This window comes from Denticeps clupeoides, chromosome 11, assembly GCF_900700375.1.
Source record: "Denticeps clupeoides chromosome 11, fDenClu1.1, whole genome shotgun sequence".
NCBI classification, from domain to species: domain Eukaryota; kingdom Metazoa; phylum Chordata; class Actinopteri; order Clupeiformes; family Denticipitidae; genus Denticeps; species Denticeps clupeoides.
Window position 1 is genome coordinate 15,673,465 of NC_041717.1, and position 22,218 is coordinate 15,695,682.

General features: G+C 45.3%; 1 protein-coding gene across 9 annotated transcripts in view; it reads right to left on the reverse strand.

Annotated features, from left to right (window-relative positions):
• Positions 1-22,218, reverse strand: part of tjp2b (tight junction protein 2b (zona occludens 2)) — a 57,577-nt gene that overhangs the window by 29,606 nt on the left and 5,753 nt on the right. For 3 of the 9 annotated variants that reach the window (XM_028995058.1, XM_028995057.1, XM_028995052.1), the window contains one exon: positions 9,264-9,393. The exons of 1 other annotated variant lie outside the window; for it this stretch is intronic. Coding sequence is in view for 3 of the 8 variants with exons in the window: in XM_028995050.1 (XP_028850883.1) it covers positions 9,264-9,393; positions 21,757-21,863 (237 nt within the window). In the remaining 5 variants the exon portion in view is untranslated. Of the gene's footprint in view, positions 1-4,358; positions 4,615-9,263; positions 9,394-11,890; positions 11,912-20,357; positions 20,545-21,756; positions 21,958-22,218 lie in introns of those variants that run through there. 5 more of the 9 variants (XM_028995050.1, XM_028995063.1, XM_028995053.1 and 2 more) reach the window with 5 other exon arrangements.

The window sequence follows — 22,218 nt, forward strand, 5'->3', positions numbered from 1 at the left end:
CCGACAGCGTAGTACCTAGGCAACAGCTGAGCGCTTCCTCTTCCCCGATTCAGCACGTTTCAGAGCCTGAATGCGGCACCGACTCAATGGGAGCGGGAGCGGGGGGCACTTATTGATCCAAAATTGAGATGCGGACTGGTGCGCGCGAGAACCAAACGTCGGGCCCGCGAACAAAACACGAGGGTTTCATTTAGCAGGAGACCAGCTGAACACGTGGCACGCAGTAAACACCTCGTAGCTAAGTACACACTACAGGCAGAGCTCAGTATCTGACCGGGGTGCATTAAGGCGGACGGGTTTTTCGGAGCTGGTTTTATTTGCGGCAAGCAGCTCACGAGGGACCGGGGCTTCAAGTGCATCCAACAAAGGCGCCATTTATAGGCTTATATATTTCCAGAGCCTAATTCCCAGGCTCATTAAAAGACAATCACGGCAGATTTAAACAAAGAGAAGACTTCGCGCCAACGGCCATCTGCTCTCCAGTCATTACAAACTTTAATAACTCACTTCATCTTTAATAAACGTTGTTTTAATGCGGGAGTCCTTCATCACACCGCGACTCCCCCGGGCGAGACCGCTACTTCCACTGGAACACTTTTTCTTCTCCCTTTTGTTTCAGCATGTAAACAAGGCGGGCCTGCGAGTGGTGACCTTTCTAATTTGAGGGCATAGACGGGCCCAGGTCCCCGGCCCTCTCCACTGCTCCTCTTATCCAGTCTGAGCTCAACACTCCGATGGGGAAAATGACTCATTTTCTCCACAACACTGAATTCCTTCTGCCTACAAGGCCTGTTTGATGTAATGGAACATGATTCATATAAAAGGAAACAAGTCAATTGCAAGATACACAGAATTTGTGTGTGTGTGTGTGTGTATATATATATATATATAAATAATATAGTCAGTCAGTTCATGGAGGAGCTATCTGAAGTACCACACCTTCCTGACATTGTTGAACACAGCATCTTTTCTTCCTTAGGATTGGCACAAGATTGCGAGATGCAAACAGAAAAAATCCAGGCCAGGCCCAAAATCCACTTGCATGGACAGCAATGTCTGCTTCAAACACCGGGGAGGGGGGCATCATTTCACCCCTCCCCTCGGCCAGCCCTTCACTGTGTGGACGTCTCCATCGGCTGCCTGGGATCCGTGAATTGTTCTGCCTTTGGTTCGGAGGAAGCGCACGGACGTCCCGACTTCTTGGTCGTTTGACACAGCCGCGAGCAAAATAAAACCAGACAGCACCGGGGGATTCGTACAGTTTCATAAAACACCAAGAGACAGCGCCACAGTGCATTTTACGGTTACCTTTGCTAACTGGGTGTAAGATCCAGACGGGTCTTCAGCAGCACTCTGAACTCAAGGGTGTGGCCAAAAAAAAAAAAAACAGAGGAAAGGCAACAAAGGAAGTTATCTGCAAAGCGTCCCCATCCTGGAGTTCTTGAGATAAGAGATTTTTCTCATTAGTCACGCTCGCAGGGGAAATAACAACTTAAACCATGTGACTGAGCTGCAGTGATTATTTAAAAAAAATAAATAAAATTTTATCAGTCTGTGAAATTTACTTCTGTCATGGACACCAGATACACGGCTTGTATCTATGAACGATGTACATTTTTTTTTCTAGTCAAAAAATGACACCCTTTACTTTGGAATAAAGTGAACTATGTTGTGGCCGATTGGCGGAGTGAGATATTCAGGACCCAGTTTCAGTAATAAATGAAATAAATATACTCAGGATGAAATCCCCTCAATTTCATATCTTTTTAATTACGCTAGGCGTAACTGCAAAATAATTATTCTTTCCATACATTTAATAACGTATTAACGTTGCCCTCAGGCAATCACAGAAACTTCCCGGGAAGCCAAGAGCGGACACTCCTTCACACGATTAAACCCAGATAAACCCATCCGCATGGCGGAACACGTAATACCGCACACAGCACGAGCGGTAACGGCAAACCCCTGCGGAACTACACTCATAACAACGCAGACAACGCAAATAAACACGAGACAGGAACTGTTACGGGGTTTAAAATGAAACGGGCCAAAGGGAAGCGCCATTGTTCTTCTCTATGACAAGTGGAAGTGAGCAATCAGCTCGGGGGAACTGCCATCAAGGTGCTGCATCATTAGGTGACCTGGAAGGTATAAAATCATCGACAACTTTTTTTTTTTTCTTTAACATTTACATTTACAGCATTTACCAGACGTCCTTATCCAGAGCGACTTACAATCAGTAGTTACAGGGACAGTCCCCCCCTGGAGACACTTAGGGTTAAGTGTCGTGCTCTTAATGGTAGTAAGTGGGATTTGAACCTGGGTCTTCTGCTTCATGGGCAAGTGTGTTACCCACTAGGCTACTACCACCCCTTTAACACTTGCAATTATGCGACAAGCCTGCTTTGTGTCAATCCGAATCGGACGCATCGCACTCATGTTTGCAGATGCACCCCGCAAGGCGAACGTTCTCCATAAATCGCCGTGAGACTACAGGGAGCGCGGCGGCGATTCTGGGACACTAAAGACGCAGCATAAAAGCAGCGGGACTGCTGACTGAAGCTGAATCCGAACTGCTACGCCACACGACCAAAACAGAGCGGAAAAACTCGTAGGGCCACACCGAGGCGGTAGACGGCGTCAAGGAAAGACGGGACGACTGGCCCAATCCCGCACGGTTCATTAAAGATGCGCCAAGCGGTGGGAGATTATAACAGCGCAAATCCCACCGACCTTCTGGCAGATTACACGAGCCCACCCACCAGTGGGGGTTACTGTGAAGGGACGTCCTGAGAAGCTGTCATTTGTTCACACATGTCCACCCCTGCTGTCCCAAACAGTACGTGTCACATGTTTTGCGCCGTACTTCTTCTTAACTTTCCAGTACGCTGGCGGTCTTTCCACCCGAACACAGGGGTTCGAGCGCCGCTGGGGCATTTAAACAGGGTTCTTACAGGTTTTTATAAAAGAATTTCCAGGACTTTTCATGAGGCACATGTTCTGTGAAATTTCTGTGAAAAAGTGGGTGAGAGAAAAGTCAAATTTACCAAACTCATGCCAGCATTGAAAAGCTTTAAATGTTGTAGTTGTAAACGTAGAAAAGCGTTTCACATGCAGTCTTACGGGAACTATGTACTATGAACTATGTCACGTGTCAGTCAAATTTTATTGACTTTTCAATAGCTTTATATATTTTTTCCATATCCCAAAACTGGAAAATTCTCTTATCAAATTCCTTGCCTTTTCCAGGTTTTTAATGACTGCAGGAACCTGCTTAAAAGGACTGTGCAGCTGTGTTAACGGCTCCGGGTTCGAGCATCGTCTGACCCCTCTGACCCCAAGCTTTGCACCCTGCCCCGCTCATAATGAGGAGCAGTAATCTCACGGCCGAGCCCGAGCCAGACAGGCGGAAAATATTTAGCCCAACCGGGAGCCCAGGGCGGCCTGTCACACTTCTGGGAACCAATATTGTGACCTTGACCCCTTTTTATTCACAATTACGACCAAACGTGCAAAATACATGCAGTTTTTTATTTTTTATTTTTTAATCTGTGACGCTGCGCCTTTAAACAGGCATCAGAACCTGGGCAAGTTAGGGGTTAAAAACCAAAAAAAGGTCTGCACACATATTCCATTTCTATTCCGTCACCAGAGCAAATTGTCCCAATTAGCATAACAAGGCAGAAATGGCTTAATGAATATTTGAGTGGACTCTAAATATAAGGCGAACACAGTAACCCAGCTGAGGCGTCAGGGCCGTGACAGGTGACGTTTTAAATGTCAACTCGGCTGGGTTAGAAAGCTTTAGCCGTCCCAAGCATTTGTTACGATGAAGCGACATCCAGGCGGCGGAAACCACGCCGGGTCCATCATCTCTGGGTGGGGTGGTGGTCACCTAGTGGGTAACACACTCGCCTATGAAGCAGAAGACCCAGGTTCGAATCCCACTCACTACCATCGTGTCCCTGAGTAAGACACTTAACCTTCAGTGTCTCCAGGGGGGGACTGTCCCTGTAACTACTGGTTGTAAGTCGCCCTGGATAAGGGCGTCTGATAAATAATGTAGATATAAACCTCGTCGTATTCCCGGCGCATCTGGACGTCGGTAATCCCGCGGGGACCGATGTGATGCACCGTAGGACGTGCGTGGAATTAGCTCAACAGGTGAATGGCATCCGGAGCGTTGACCCCCGGGAAAAGTCGCCCATTCCCAGCAGAGCCTCGGTGCTCCGGGGCGCCCGCCGAGGAAAGGGTCGGCGGGTCTGACGCGGCGGGGCGCGGGGAGAACCGCCGAGACCACGAACGAGGCAGGAAATAAATAAATGCATAAATTAAAAAAAAACCCCACTGGCACTTACTCCGACATTTTCCTTTTTACTTGCGTACGCCACTCTTCCTCCCCCTTTCACGGGCATCTTGCGTCTGTCTTCGGAGCTGGACGCGGCGGGACTCTGCGGATGTTCAGCGGCCGAGCTGGAGCATCGCTCTGTCGCAGGGAGATGTGGAGAGGGGGGGGGGTGTCGCAGTCCGAAAACTTAAAAGTCGAGAGGCGAGACTACAGCCGGCCCCGCAGGAACATTTTTCCTTTCCGCTGCGAGACTTTCGGCCAAACCAGCCTACTTTATGGACGTACCATCCCGCGGCGCGGGGGTGCCCTGCACCGGCTGCGATCAGATTTATTCCAGCATTAAACATCTCCCCACGGCGTTCGGCGCGTTAAAACTTCACACAGCGGGCGAATGGCTCATTATTTATTAAGGGTCCGGATATGAAATAGTCAGTGCTTTTATTTACGTGGTACTTGTTTTGTATGAAGTTGTTGGGTGCACCCCCCCGTACACAAAGAATGGTTTCTCCCGCCTTAGACACAAAGATTCTCTGCACATATAAAAAAAAAAAAAAAAAAATCGACATCAAACAGTTTCGGGGTCACGGGAGGGGAGGGGGCGTTCCAAAGAGAAAGAAAATCCAGGAATATTGTCCATTAGATTTGTAAACGATATACAACGGTCCTGCATAAACAAGCTTAAATCTGTGATCCACCGCAAAGTTTGTTGGGTAAAAGTTTTTGCTCTTCGGCGTGTCAGCAAGCGATAAAAACTGCACGGCAGGGTGAATTCGTAACCTCCTGCACAGCTTCAGGACGCACACCCACAAACACCTGACCACTTTACCACACACTGTGTGGAATGTGCGCAATGCGGGATGCCCCAGATAATAGCTTTAGAGGGGAGAATAAATAATTCACCACGAAAGAAGGAAATAGGCGGCCGTGCGTACGCACCTGGGCCACATGTTCCGAAACACACAGTTACACTTCAGACGTGGGGTGCGTGTGATGTAAGAGAGGAGGGAGATGTCCGATAATGGCTTTCCGGCCCGGTGACAGCTCTGCTGTCAGCTGTTCCACGCCTCTGCTGCGGGCGAGGCCATCGTCCCGTCTGATCAGTGTTACGGCCGGGCACCGGCAACGTGGCAGACAGGCTGGAGATGCAGTGTGTGTGTGTGTGTGTGTGAGGATGTCAAGTGCTCCTTCAACAACAGTAACACCACATTAGTACCATTGTAAAAAAAGAAAACACACTGTTTATGCAAGCCTCAGTAAATAATGTATGTGTGTGTGTGTGTGTGTGTGTGTGTATACAGGAAGTGCTGACACGCTATTTGAATGTCATTGTGGATTTAACAAAATCTTTGTCTAAACCATCACTCTGTGATAAAAAACGAGATTGCAAATGAATTTAACATATCTTAGTGCTTACCGCAGGTATACCACCCGAGAAGGAACACAATGTTAACATCAGGAACACAGACCACAGGACGCTGTAATGAAGCGATAATTGCCACATGAATACATTAAAGAGGTTTTTGGCATAAACAAATAGTATTATGCTGCGGCACAACACACAATGTTCTTCTAAATAAGTGGATTAATTACGGGAGCTGAAGAAGTGACATGCGCAGGCCAACTGCGAATAATGAACAAAGAAGAGCGCATTCTACAGCCAAAGAGGCATTTCCGAGGAACTATTTTCGGTTTCGGATTCCGGACATAACTCAGACGGGGGTGAGTGACCCCTGAGGGCCGACAGGAGGCAGTAACAGCAAACATGACTTTATTACTTGTTAAAATTGATCAGAGACTGTCCGAATATAAAGCAAACGGCCCGTTCCAGGCGCGGTAGAAGTTGGTATCTTCGAGCATTTCGGGGTCAGTGTAATCGGGCTGTTTTGCCACTCTGTGTACCCCATGTGATGGCTGGGCGGCGTGCCCAGGGTAAGCAATGCCTCATGCTGCCAGATTCTGCTGCAGCGACTCAGGCCACGAAGAACGAAGGGTTTTTACTTTTTAAAAACCCCAGACAAACCACATCCAACATGTACATCCCCGATCTGAGAAGCATCAATGCCCCCTTCTCAAGGAATGCCCAAGGCAAGTTATGTATGTCATAACATGCAGGTTATTCAGAACAAAATGAACACACAATGCAATTATTACACTTGTTATACAGTTAGAACATTACGGGCCAAAATACTTTCATTCATGGAGCCGGTGAGGAAAAAACTATTTACATAAAGGTAAGTACGAACACTACACACGCATACTGGCATCAGTCGATAACTTTCCATTTCCAATTTGAAAAACTTTGCAATCCGGCAGACGGACATTTACTGGAGGCTCGGGTTTCCCGTCATCTCCCATCAACCCTGGTACCACGTCTGCTAACACCGGCGCTGTAACACTGTCACCTCACATTGGCACAGCCTCTCCTGCTGCTGACAGTGGCGCCGCCGCCCCTGTCCCTCCAATCAGTGTATATATGGTCACCCCATCACATTGGCCAGCTAAAAGAATTCTTTCATCTGTAAAGTATCAATGTGTTTCTTTATTTTCATGACCATTTACATTGATAGATTCTGTCTAACTTTTGTCTATTGGTAGATATGTCCTTAACGAAAAAACGTGAAATAACTGAAAACATGTTTTATATTCTAGTTTCTTTGCTCTGATTACTGCTTTGCACTCTTGGCATTCTCTCGATGAGCTTCAAGAGGTCGTCACCTGAAATACTTTTCCAACAGTCTTGAAGGAGTTCCCAGAGGTGTTTAGCACTTGTTGGGATCCAGCTCACCCCAAACCATCTGGATTGGGTTCAGGTCCGGTGACTGTGGAGGCCAGGTCTCCACTTTTTGTTAAGTACAGAACTCCACGTGTTTGTTCATAGTTTTGATACCTTCAGTGAGAATCTACCAACGTAAATGGTCATGAAAATATAGAAAAAACATTGAATGAGAAGGTGTGTCCAAACTTTCGGCCTGTACTGTGTGTGTATATATATATATATATATATATATACACACACACACACACACACACACACACACACCTGCATCAAACATCTACATACTTTAAACAGTTTAAATTTGCAGTCTTATTCAGCGCCATCCCACGCCTTCCCAGAGGCCAAACGTGAATGCCCAGAAATAATAACAAAGAGACTTAATCCTCAATCTGATGCCCTTTTTTTATTGAGGCTAATGGTCTCACAGGATGTCTTTTCCAATTTCCTTCACAGGGCTTAGGCCAGACATTCGCATGGGGCTGAATAAAACTATATACTGAGAATTCCCCCACCACCAAGCCCTCCCCCAGGTGCTACCACTAAAATATGCATCGACCCTCAGAATTTGGAGCCCTGGGCAACCGCTTAATTTATAACGTGTTTGAAAAAGAGCAGAAACAAATACTCCCACTTGTCCACAACAGCACAGCTTTATTTATCTGATTATAAACTTCAGTAATAGCTTTTTTGGGAGACATACAAAATTCCTACAGAAGACGTTTTTTTGAAAACCTAAACCCTGAATGGCTTATAACATGATAGGGTGAGTGTAATACCTAATTCGAACACTAGAGGGACAAAGACCCTTTCCCACCTCGTGTAGGTATAAGAGCATTTTCAAGGTTAGTCTTAAATAACGATGTTTTAAGTCTGATGTTTTATGAGGTGTCCAGTCAATCAATAATCTCACTAGAATAAATAAAGAAATAATTATCACCCAGCCACTTGCAAAACATTTCTTGCTCCCCACATTTGCATCCTGTCAGTCATAAATAAATGAATCATGGCAATATGTGCCATACCCATTTATTCAGCTCTTGAATCTGCAGGAGCTCCAAATGCCTTGAAAATCAAATGAATTTTTCAAACAGTTTAAGACTTTGAAAAGGTAAAAAAAAAAATCCCGAATTTTGAGACGTTACATTGTCACTTGACACAAAACATGGTTTTCCTGGTCCGTACAGTTTGAGTGATACTCTCATTACAGCAAAAGGTTTGGCGCTAATTTTGTGATTTATAAAAAAGAATCCACCAGGAATCCACCATAGAAAGCTTTAAAGCTGCCTGCAAGATCAGCAGTCTTGTCTGATCTGGATAGACATTTTTTCCCAGCATATAGATGAAAAACGAAGTTGCTCAATTAAACGGGGAAGAGGCAGTAGGGATCGATGGGCGAAGGTGACCCATGAGATCTCCTAGCCAAGCCTCCCCTCTGGGCTTGTGCATAAATCACAGCTCTGGATCTCCTGACATGAACATGCCTGCTTCACTGAGAAAAAACAGCTCAGCAACGTGGTTAAAGAGGCAGGTAGTGCTGAGCAAGGCAGTCAGGCCCAGTATGGCCACAGCGTCCTACAGTGTGGTTCCGGAGAACCCTTGTTTCACTATGTACTGTCTAACATGTAGATAAAATGACAGTAAAGCTCAACTTGAACTTGAACTCAATGTTACCAACACAGGCCATATACGGTCCATATCATAATCCATATGCTTTAACCTATATGGCTCAGTGCAAACCTAAACATCAAAATACTGATCAATACATTAGCAAAAACCAAGACAATTCTGCACATACTACAGGTTTTCTATCTATGAAGAGGGTAAAAACAGACTCTCACACCACAGCGATCAGGAATCCCTGCCCTAGCGCCTGGTGTCCAAAATGGAAATGCCAGTGGAAGGACACACATTCATTATCCCACAAGTGTTAACCTGAGGACTTGCATTAAAGTCAAAGTGCTGCTCCTTTCACCATTAATGGGACTTTGGCTTCTGTAATAATGAAATATAAATCACAGAATTTTGCAAGAGCTCTTCGCACTTATGGCGTGCAAAATTCTTACTTTAGAACCATATTATTCAGAAATTCTAATGAAAAAAGTACAAAGAAGCAAATGGAAGAAAGAAAATGAAAAGTACCTGCCAGACGTGTGTTAAACTGGGCAGTGAGCGGCGTACGCTGGAGATGGAGAGGTATTGTGGCTCGCTGCTCCAGTAAAAGCTGTCCCAGGAGCAGGTGGAATAGAGCAAGTCTGAGCCGTACTGGTCCCTACAACAGAACGGCCACATTAGCGAACAATGGCAACCAGGCTACATGTGTGCCACCCACAATGACACCCACTCACACGTCATCTCTGGAACCTTGTGTCCCTTTCCAGGCACGCTTAAGTTATTCTTTCAATTTGAAGGACCGCATGGTTCAAAAACGTACCTATCTGATAACTGTGTGTTCAAATGTTTGTAACCAATGTTTGCACAGATGACCACTCAGTGTCCTCCTACCACAAGGAGAAGGCATGATCTGCATTCATGGACTACTCATTAATAGCGGTTCCCTCAACGGTCATTATATGAATACATTTTCTAGACACAATATTCAGAAAATAGGTCACTGAGTGAACTGCTATCAAATCAAATAAAAATTGCATTTGTCACATACGCTGTCATAAACGGTATGGTATGCAGTGAAATGCTTTTGTGACTGCTATAGACATCAATATTGCAAATATTGCAAGTATTCAAGTGAAACCAATATGCAAATATTGCAGACATAACCAAATATTACAATTTTATGTTTTTAAACATAAAATATGTGTAACAGGTAGGTTGAAGGTGTGCAAATGTGCAAAGTAAAGTGAAAGTAAAGTGGGGGGCTGAATCCAGAAGTGATTGAAAGTGCTGGAGTGTATTAGTGTATCTGTCCTATGTAGTGTTGTGGTTGTTGAGAGCTGGTATAGCCTGCGGGAAGAAGCTCCACTTCATTCTCTCTGTGTTGGACTTCAGGGAGCGGTCCATTTTTGGGATGGCTCATCATGATAATGTTCACCAAGATAAGAATTAGAATGATGATATTGTCCTTTCTTGCATTCTATTCCCTATCTGTGCAACTAAAAAAAAAAAAAAAAAATCCCACAAAATAAATTGTATAATCCTTTTTCAAAACATTTAAATATTATCATTTTTATATATTGCCTTTTATTCTCCAACTTACTGCCACTCAAAGTTTTTATAAAATAAAATGAATATAATGAAAAATGTCATATCAATATTGTAAAAAAAAAAAAAAAAAAAGGCTATATTATTGTAAAAGGGCCATGCTACTAACGTCTCACTACAAAGTCACCACAGGCCGAGAGAGCCGTATTCCGCTCTTTCCGTACACCTTCAGTGGGAAACTCATATTTCTGAGTCACGCGCTCAGGAAGGGGTGACACATGACAAATTGCGGCCCGAGGAGTGGTCGCTCAGAGCACACTGGATCCCGGCGCGTCCGGAGGCTCGTTAGTCACGCCACACGGCGCTCCAAATCGATCCCTGCCCTAACAGGCTGCTCCGCAGACATGCCAGTCCACTCATCCGGACGCTGCGGGCAAACATACACTCAACCAAATCTGCCATTCTGGAGGCAAATGGTTGGCTTCTCATGAAACATGTTATATTTTTAATGTGATTATGTTCACATAATTTAAACTGGGACACTGCTGGGAGTTATTGTGTCAGAGATGAGAATTCACAATCAAAAATGTAGTACAAAAGATGCTAATTGGATGAATACAAAGAATTACCCTTAAATTCATGTATTCTAAATTCTGCTCAGTGTGTGACTCTGCATACCCTACAGATATGTGTGTCAAGGATGTGATTCCGTCCTTATGACTTATGAGGCACAGACAGGAACAGAGTCAGCATACAGAGAGGAGGTGCAATGACTGATGGACTGGTGTAAGGTCAAAATTCGTTTGAGAACTTCCGAAGAGACCACTCACCACTGAACACCAATGGAATTCATCTAGAGGAGATCCTCTCCTGGGCTCCCAACACCAGCTCAACTGCCAAGAAAGCCCAGAAGCGTTTCTACTTCCTGCGGAGGCTGAGCAAAGCCCGACTCCCACCACCCATCCTTACCACGTTTTATAGAGTGACTATTGACAGCATTCTGTACCGCATGGTACAGTGAGGACAGCTGAGAAGATCACTGGAGTCTCCCTTCCCTCCATAACGGACATTTACAACATTTACGCTGTATCAGGAAAGCCAACAGCATTGTGAAGAACTCTCACTCTTACCATCCAGAAAAAGGTACCAAAGCATTCGGGCCCTCACTGCCAGACTGTGCAATAGCTTCTTTCCACAGGCTGTCAGACACCTGAACACTCGGGGACTTTGGACTGACACACACACACACACACACACACTTATTATCTATATATTTACAGTATATATTATCTGTAATATTTTCTATAGTTGCACTGTTCCATTTTGTACAGCAGTATTTGTGTTTACTATGTTTACATTGCTACTATTGCCTGTGTCCCGTTTGCACTTTTTGCCCAGTTTGTCTGAGTCGCACACGTGCACTTTATGTCAGTAAGTAACATGTAGCACCAGGTTCCTGAGAAACTATGTACTGTCTAACATGCATGTAGCTGAAATGACAATAAAGCTCAACTTCAACTTGATCTTATATAAAAATGTCACACACACATGGAGACATTCATGCCCAGAGGAACATATCTACACACTCAGAGTGAGAGAAATCATTCTACCCCACTGCTTCAGTACTTTGATCTGGGCTTGGCGACAGGCAGCGATCATAAATCCTTCAGTCGATCTCCCACAATCCATTGCATTTTCCTTGCAGAGCTCTCAGGACAGATTAAAATATGTGCGTGTGAACAGATCCAGGATGGATAGGGACACAGGGTGAGATGGGGGCCAGGCGGGAGGGGGGTGGACATGAGCGCGAGCGAGCGAGGCAGCAGCCGGGGGTGGGTCTGTGGCGGCGGTTGCCACATGCGGCGCATGAACACAGTGCCTTGCCGAGCGCCCTCTAATCTGAAGTGACAGGGGGAGCCGGGGTACAGGACGGCGACTGCAGTAACGCGATCCGCCTCTGACGACAGTTCAGCTGCCAAAGACATCATCTCCTTCCATCGCGCTCCCAGTTGACCCCAGTGGATGCTGAGGAACTTGCATGTATTCACACACAGGTGCATAAACAAACATATGTCACCTCATATACAAGCCATGTATACATGCATATTCATATTCATATCTGAACACACTTACATCCACACAACATACACTCCCCTAAGGGTATGTTCCCTGTGTGATGTTCAGGGGACCTTACAAAGCTGTTACATGTAGTGCGCGATGTAATAAGTGTAATAAGAGTTCACATGCATCGTTATATATAACGGGATTAAAACTGCAGAGTTCGTGTCACTAAATCTCACATTTTGTCCCAGCTAGAAATAAAGTGGGTTCTTTTTTAATCACGTTGCAGCGATCTCAGATGCAGCCATCTCAGGTGGCGCAAAAGTCAAAAGCTGGAGCGTAAATCTTTAAGTCAAGGGAGCAAACAATCATTACCGACGTACAATTGAGAGTCGTCAGTTCACCAAGTGTGCATGCCTTGGGACAGCGGGTGGAAATCGGAGAACCTGGAGGAAACCCTTGTCAACACAGCGAGAGCATGCAAACTCTGCCCATGAAAAGGCCGAGCCCAGATTCGACCTCACGACCTTGGAGGTGTGAGGCCACATCGCGCCACCGTGCAGCCACTAATTAAAAGGTATTTGATATGAGAGTTTAGACTGAGAGTGTGATGAAGGTACGAAAGTGAAATGGTTGTCATTGTGAAACACACGGTGACACAACGAAATGTGTCCTCTGCATTTAACCCATCAACTTAGTGAGCAGTGGGCAGCCATGACAGGCACCCAGGGAGCAGTGTGTGTGGACGGTACCTTGATCAAGAGGGCCTCAGTGGCACTGAACCCACAACCTTCCTTTTATGAGTCCGCTAAGCCACCACGGTATAAGTAGAGAAGACATAAAACCTAGAAAAGTCTCACTGTCGGACAGCATGCAAACTGGAGTGACTTTTTAGGTGTGCGTTTTTATGACAGGCATGCACAGATGTAATATTTAATATAAAGTTGTGTCAGAGAGGGTCTAGTGATGAGTTGTACGGGCTTGTCTGAAGTGTGTTTGCATGCATGTTTAATGTGACCGTCCCTGTGAACTGAGCTGACAGTGTCACAGACAGGCTGACAGTGCCCGCTCAGTACAGGGGCTGACCCTGACCTGACACCTCCACCCTGATGACTTCGGGGCAGAAAACAAGAGCTGCAACCGCAGAGGCTCATCAATTAGCAACTAACAAGCCCAAACAGCGAGACAAGACAACAGCGCAAGACGCGTAGATTACGTTACGGGTCATTATGGACGAGTCAAAGTGCAGCTATAACATTCAAGGACTATGGGGTATAAAGGTCCCTTGTTTTTTTTTTTTTTTTAAGAAACAAAGTTTTAAACTCAAGTTATTGTTCTGCCCATCTCTCCTACACAGACAGCTCAGGACCACTCCTAGATCGCCAGCGCTGGCATATCCCTGGATTAACCGGTCACAACAATCCAGGGCAGTTCCTCAAAGTCCTACCAGGTCTTGGTATCTTCCAGGAAAAAGTGACGTAAATTATATGAAATGACCTTCTGAGCTTAGGCCTTTCATCTAAGCTCAGCTCAATGCTTATGGGAGTCTACAACACCATCATCAAAAACCTAAATGAGGGGAAGATATCCTGGAAGAAGGGGGGGGGGGGGTCGTCTTTATTACCATATTCCTGGCTGAGGTCCAGGTCCCATAACTCCTAATGTAGGAAAAATGAACCAGACAGACACGAAATACAGATCTATCACAACAAACATGACAACACCTCTCCCACACCACTGTTGAGGCAGTTTGTACCTTTTTATAGATTCAAGTAGCCTCTGAGGGAGAAATTAATGGCACCCTACACGGTAAGACCCTCATAAGTCATTTACGATACTCTTGACATTAAAGGGATTGCCATAGAAGGCAAATATGACGTCAAAGCCATCTTCCTGCCCTGCGTATGAGGGACAACATCGCTGGCAGTCAAGGTCAGATTTTCGTCCTTGATTATGGATACTGCAGCGAAGGCAACCTGCTGAGGAAGCCAAACACCTCTGGGCACTACACTGTGATTCAGCAGGGCGAGGAGAGCGGGACGGACGTGACACTTTCAACCCCCGCCCTGTTACACCTAAAAATACAGCAAGCTGAGTGTTTAAAACGCCTTAGCCCTTTACAGACATTTTCCACATTTAAAAGAAGACTACAGACGGCCACATTTTTTAATTGTGGATAATTGCTGCATAAAATAATTGAATTCTAACGAGTTCAGTAATACTTTGGCCTGGTCAAGACAGTACATGGAACGCATGGGTTAAACTACTGCTGTACAGGCTGTATAGTTTCCAATGTATCACCATTTGACTTTAAAGTGAGATATTATTGTCATTGTCATACACAGAATAGCACATCATATGGTGCACATATAAAAAAAATAAGTGCATTTAACCAATCACACTTTATGAGCAATGGGCAGCCATGAAAGGCACCCAGGGACGGTACCGTGCTCAAGGTGTCCTCAGTGGTACCTTGACGTTCGGAATTTTAAGCCCCAACCCTTCGGTTATGAGTCTTGCTGCCTTACCCGCTAGGCCACCACTGCTATCACTTGACTCACAGCATGCTGTTGGACATGCATGACCCAAACAGCAGTTTTTCCCCCACCCATAATCCTAGGGATTCATGCATGGCACTGGGAAGTACAGCTTTGCATATGGGCCATGTTAACAAACATCATTATTACGCTGCACTGAGGAAGGAGGACGCAGGTGCAAGTTCATATGTTCACAAAACGGGTCATGGCGCAGGAGTGGTAGTGGCCTAGTGGGTAACCATGGGAATTCGTGATAGGAGTGTACATTCCACATAGTGCTAATGTGAACCATGTGAAGTCAGTTCTCGTTAAATTCCATCAACATATTGACTTTTCGACTGGAGAAGAAAATGCGCTGGCTCAAACATCACCGGCGTGTGCCGGGCCCCACCCCAATCACTGTTATGCTAATTCCAGACATCTTGTATTTTGACTAATTGTGTAAAAAAAAAACAACAGTGTTACTGACTGTTTGATGAAGAAAGTGAAAAATAACTCCTCTGCTCAGACTTCAATTTCTTTAAAAAGGTATTCAAAACACAAATATAATGTGCACATATTTTTATAAAGTCATATTTTTCGGCACAGCGTGTGAGTTTTCACTGCACCATCAGTGAAAAAAAGGCAAGAATCAACCAAAATACATGTTTAATTGTAAATGAATAAGAATTTAAATAAATCTATTTATATTGAGAGATATACCTTATTAATCACAGGCCCAATCCTACTTTTTAATTTCATCCTATAATTTAATTTCATAACATTAGTGATTACAGTTCTAAAAAAAAAAAAAAAGACTGGACGAACCGTCATTCTGGCTCTGGCTCAGTATGGTGTAAGTGTAGATCCAGATCTCCAGCAGTCTGAGGACATGAGCAAAGTCTTTTGGGCCCTGACAGGCAGTGCAAACGTTAATGTGCTCCTTCCCATCACCAGCTCCATCTGGCACCAGCTAATTAACACTTCTGCACGGCCGAGATACAACCGAAAATGAGCAGGAAGAGAGTGTGGCGGGGGGACGGGTCCACTAATTAACATCACGGTTGATATTAAAAAAAGGTCCCCTATTATGAAATTTTCACTTTGTGAGATTATTTAACATTAATATGAGTTCTCCTAGTCTGTCTGTGGTCATGCAGTGGCTAGAAATGGTGACAGGTGTAAAGAGTGCTTTGGCCATTCAGACAGTGGCAGCTCAATCGACCAGCTCTGCAATTTGCCCCTTATGTCATCATAAGGGGAAAGGTTACCTCCCATTTCACTGCTTTGTCCGCCCACACCGCCCCTAAAAAGGTAACTCCACTGACCGTCATTGTTTCACATGTAAAAATGAGCACAAATGTGTTTTTTTAGTTCAGTCATGACATCATTTCCGCTAAATGCCCGCTCACTTCTATAGGCCTCTCTCCTCCTCGTTCTGCCTCTCTCTTCTTCATTAGCATTTAAAGCTATAGACACCAAAACGGTGTTCCCTGGGGAAATCTCATTGCGTGACTTGAATTTCAGAAAGAGACTTCGGATACAGTATTAGGGGACAACTAAGACCGATATAAAAGCAAAAAATGTCATAATAGGGGACCTTTAATGTAATTTTCCCCACTGTTTAAACTCACCTATCAAGTCTTTGATCTCAAAATGATTGTGGACTGATGCTGCACCTGCAGTGCTGAATTGGATTAAATTATTATTCATTGCTTCAAATTACGGCAAAGGGGGGGATAGGAGAAATGGAAATATACACCAGAAAAGCAAAAGGGCACTTAGGGGTATGAGAGGATGTAGTATGACGAAGCATGATATATACACACACACACACACACACACACACACACACACACAGACAAATAAATTCATTTCCATGAAATAAATGGAACCCATTAATATCTGGCACCTCCCTATTCGTGAATCAGCACCTCTGTGCCACCCCAGAGTGCTAACCACACAATTTTAAAGTTAAAAATGCGCTATATGTGCGGGAACCATTTGGAGTGAGTGCAGAAGGTCGCAGGGTTTGTGGCTCCTGGCTCCGGTTACACAACTGCCAGATGAGCAGAGTGAAGACGCTGGATGGGGAAATTCCTTCAGAAGGTGACAGACTGAGAGACCCAAGTGCATGAAGTACTGCATGCTCTTGCAAGTGTGTAAAAACGTGCAAACTCTGTAATAATGCAGAGATAAAACACCATCGCTCAAAACAGCCCATGGGTGTAGAGGCTTTATGAGGGGTTCCGGCGCTGAAGTGGGTGACATTTCTTTCAAGCACCATAAATAATTATGTTTTAATTACTTTTTTTATCCTCTATCAAGAACTGATAGATGGAAGATGATAAAATGCTGTAATTATTTGGATAAAAACGTTCACACACACACACACACACACACACACACAAAATGCACATGATGCGCTCATGTCTCTGACAATGTTGCGTAATCACTGTAGTTATTCCTAACAAGGGGCTTAGGAGACACGAGAGTAATCCAACCCCCCACTAAAAAGAAAACAGGCCATGCCATAGGCTCTGAGGGGGAAAACACACACACTCGCGCTGCAGTGTGGATATACCGCCGTGAGGTCTTCAGCCTCGGTGGCAGGCGAACACGCATGCACACACACACACACACACACACACACAGAGAAAGTTCATCCAACTCCAGAGTTCAAGCCTGACCTGCACATCGAAATCAAGCCACATGTTAAAGTGAAGCTATTGTCATTGTGAAACACTGCAGCTCAGCACATGGTGACACAACGAAACAGCAACTTTCCGATTACAAGTCTGTTTCCGTGCCAACCACTGCCCCACTTATGATGACATCACAATATATAAATATGAACTCCAACATAAACCGTTCATCACTCAAATGCTCATTCATATTAGGGGTTGAAAGGGGTAAATAATGATGAAAACCTTCCACATATCTATACTGGATTCCAGTGTATTGATAAGATAAGACAAGGTGAGGAATCAGGATACATTTTGTCATATTGATTGATTGCCCCAGCCTTAATCGATACTTAAGCTTTCAGAGAGCAGACGGGTTGGCCAGTGATCTGCAGCCCATCCAATCTGTCCTGACACACACTGACGGCCCGAGGCCCACATCACCTCCGATCAGCGTAACCCTTCCCGTCTTCGAGGATCGGAAACATGCTGTGAAGTGTGCTCGGGGTGCTGATGGATCACACTGATCAGCGAGGAGCTGGACAGCAGAAGAAATTTGGAGGTTAAACTGGGTAAGAATTTACCCGGTTACAACACAATTATAGAAAATGATCGTGGCGTAAAAAAGAAAATGTGATTCATGTTCTGACACGATTCTGACATGTTCTTCAGAAAAAAAAAGAGCTACAGTACCTGTCCTTGGTTTGGACAACATGTCCGTAAATGAGCCTTGCCTTGTATCACTTTTGGTCCTGAACATCCCACAAGAGCTGCAGATCTGACCCCCGTGTACACAAAGTCACTGCTGGAAACAGAGCATTTGCTTATAGAGCCCCAAATCTTTGGAACAATCTTCCAAGGGATGTACGGGATTCAGACACGGTAAATGTTATTTAAATCCAGGCTAACAACACTCCCCTCACTCATTAGTAATGCTGCAGTAGCTAGTGGCGCCGGAAATATCTAGTTCTCTGTTCAGTTGCCGTTGCTAACTCATCACTAAAACTCTTCTCACTCCGCTGTGGATGGTAAACCCTGCCTGGGGAATGATTATGTGGCGTGGCCGACCTCCATGGACTGTGCTACTTGGCCCTCTGCTGACCCCATCTGATAGTCCCCTGCTGGCACTCTAACATACTACCTGGATGCCAATTCATCATACACCTTCATTTTTTTGGATGTATTTCATTGTAATCCAGCACTTACCAGAAGAGAACGGGTTCCCCTTGCTGAGTCTTGGTTCCTCTCAAGGTTTTTTTCTCGCCACTGTTGCTTCTGGCTTGTTCACTTGGGGCTTTGAGCATCGTTCTATTTGGTGGGCACTTTGTGACAATGTACATTGTAAAAAGTGCCATATAATTAAAGTTTGATTGAATTGGAGTTAATATTGAAATACTACATCCCACCCGCTGCCTGATACGTTTTTATGGATGATTGGTGTATAAAACACTTCATCTGGAAAACAGCTCTTTAAACAGTTTTTTGATATTCATAATCAAGCCTTAGTATCCCAGCAGTCTGGTTATTTGAAACTGTAAAATAATTTTAATTGCACATAATAAGTCATAGTCAATAAAATCTATCAAACCCTTTGACCAATCACAAATAAAGGTTTCCTTATATAAACAGCCCCTGGGCCAATGGATGTCTTCTGTAGTTTGTGAACTGGGTCGATGGGTGCTTCATATAAAATGTGCACAAATGGGCAATGACGCCCCCCCCCCCAGGCAGAGGATTGTGGGTATTCCGCGATGCCAGGTCCCCGGTGACAGAGGACGAATTGGCCCGAGTGAGTAAACAGATGAACGGCTTTAGGTGCCTGACTACATCAGGCCATAGATCTGCGCAGCACAATTAATCAATACAGCGGCATTAATCTGAGGAGGTCGTCTCGCGGTGCGACTGGGGTGGCTGAGTAGGAAGGAGAAAAACGTCTCAGCCGCCTGGCAGCGGCACGCAGTACGATTTATTATAAAAAGTAAAAACGAAATCTGACTTCAAACGCCGCTTCCGGACTTTTTTCTACGAGCTTTTTATAGCACATCATCCAAAAAAACAAAACAAAGGAAAATGGGAACGCCACACAGCCGCCACTGATATAGTGACTGCCAGCGCTCACGTTTCCAACGCCGAGGTCAAGGAGAGACGCTGTAACTCTGCAAGAAAAATCAAACACACGGATCGCCCCCCCCAAGCCCTAAAGTGCCGAGGCGACACCCCGTGTGGAATCAGACACGTTTTCAATCCCTGGAAATATCCATCACACACCGGGCACGGCTGGAAGTGGACACCTGCGCCGGTGTGTGGTTCGGAAAAGCGGACGTGGGGGCATAAACACAAAAAAATAAAAGACAAATGCCTACAATAGAACACACGGCATGACATTCCGGGTATCAGAGCAGGAAAATGAGCACAAACACTTCTATACGCTGATAGACGCAAAGACTTAACACTTCCCGTAAGACTCCCTGCCTTCAATATTCACCAGGTGCACATAAACTTATCTGCACTGACACCCTCACACCAAAACACACACCCGGACCATGACCATCAGAAGCACTCTTCTGAAGGACTTCTGCAGCGAGGTCCACAATCGCACGCACGTCGCCGAGCGCTATAAAGTACCTGCATTTACACACACACACCGAGGAGAAGTGTCTCCACGCATCTCCATCTCTCTGGGACGCTTTACGGGTCTACTGTCCTCACTTACTCACACACACACACACTGAAGCAGAGAGAGCAAAAGCAGTCATCAGCAACAACGTCACCCAGCGGTGAGATCCGAAAGCCCGACCCGGACCAAGTGCCAGTACCTTCCCCTCCGGCCAGCAGAAGCAGAGGGAGCTGGAGGTGTTGAGAATATCCGTGATGAAGGACGAGATCCCCAGACGCATGCTGGCAGGAGTGGAAGGAGGAAGGAAGGCAGCGAGGACGGGGGAGAGCGAGAGCGGACGGACGAGGAGGAGGAGAGGCAGAGGGAGAGGGAGGAGAGGGCAGAGAGGAGGACTGTGGGCTACCAGCGGAGAGCGGCGGTTAATTGTGCGCTGCAGCCGCTGTTACTGCCGCCGCCACTGTGAGACCTACGAGTCGAGTCGCACTCACACACACACACACACACACACACACACACAACAGGTGCACTTCAAACATGCACACACACACTCGAACGCCAATTTATGCGCAGAACAGGAGAACCAATAGAGACACAGGGACCCTCTTAAACTGAGCACGTGGTGGCGACAATAATAGAGTGAGTGATGAGAAGAAACACACACACACACACTCTTGTATTTATATCATGGGGGTTTGACGTCATAAATGTGTCGTGTACAAATTAGATTTGCATGATTATCCAGAAGGGTCCCTGAAAGGCAATATGCACGCAGTTCAAAATACAAACACACACACACACACACACACACACACACACACGCCTGGTGTCCCTTGCCAGGCTGAGCCGAAGGACTCCGACCCCCACAGTAACCTTTCAGGCCGGCCACATTGCAGCCAAGAGCAAACGGTGGCGAAACACGGCTGAGCTGAACTCGTACACAGCTCCAGAAATTAGAATAATAAAAGTCAGACCTCATTCATTAAAGTGAAATGGAACCGTGCCTGATTTACTAGAATATTACTTATAATCAATGAAAATGGGATTTTGCAGAAATGGCCAACTTCTCATTCAGTTAGTACATCGTAGAGGTTTTTAACCGTTTAGAATTAATTCACAAAACCAAATGACCATTTTCAGCACACATATATATATATAAAAACATACATACGTATATTTAATATTTATTTTTTTTGTCTAAAAAAAAAAAAAGTCTAGTGATTTTTGCTGAACATGAGACACGTTCGCCCTCAGTCATATTAAAAATACACACGGAATATGTTGCATGATAAAACGCTGCTGCTGCGGACCTGCCGACCTGCCTGTTACACACGATTCCGAGACCCCGTGGCCCAAAGCTGCTTATGCACAATGGTTCTGCGCGTTAATTACAGCAAACTTCAGAATTGCACTTCATACCAAGGTGACCCCTGGGTGAACCTGCGTGACTTAGAGCATCATTAATGCTCCATGCGTGTTTCTGCACCCTCTCTTTTTTCCTGTTGTTATTAAATGTAATGTTATTATCAAAAAATGTTCAATCCCACAAATACCTGAAATTCCCTGTAATCACATGCACAGACGCACACAGACAGACTTACTCTGGCGGTTTCCAGAGTCGTCTCGGCGGGGGGAGAAGCTCCCGTTTGTTGAGGGGAGCGATACCCAGAGCTGCCTGGATGATGGTGATGAACTTCTTGTACTTCATCTTGTCCACCTGATTGGTCCACGCTACAAGACACTGGTTAAAGCGTGGTCCATTTCCCCCCGACCTGCGTCAACATCCCGTTCGCAGCTCGGACTCGGCCGACCAACAGCCGAACAATAACACCACCACTACTCGACCAAAAAAAAAAAAAAAAAAAAATCTCGCTACATTTTGCTATTCTTACATAATTCCAAAAGGACTTTTAAACATTAAACTAATGAAAACGCTGCGGAGGGATAATTATGTTACTAAGCCTGAGCAGATAATGCAGAGACCTCTCCATTCTCTCTAATCCCTCAGTGCGGCTTAAACACCAGCGTTCCGTGCTCCAGCACCAGCCCTGCAGGAGGGCACC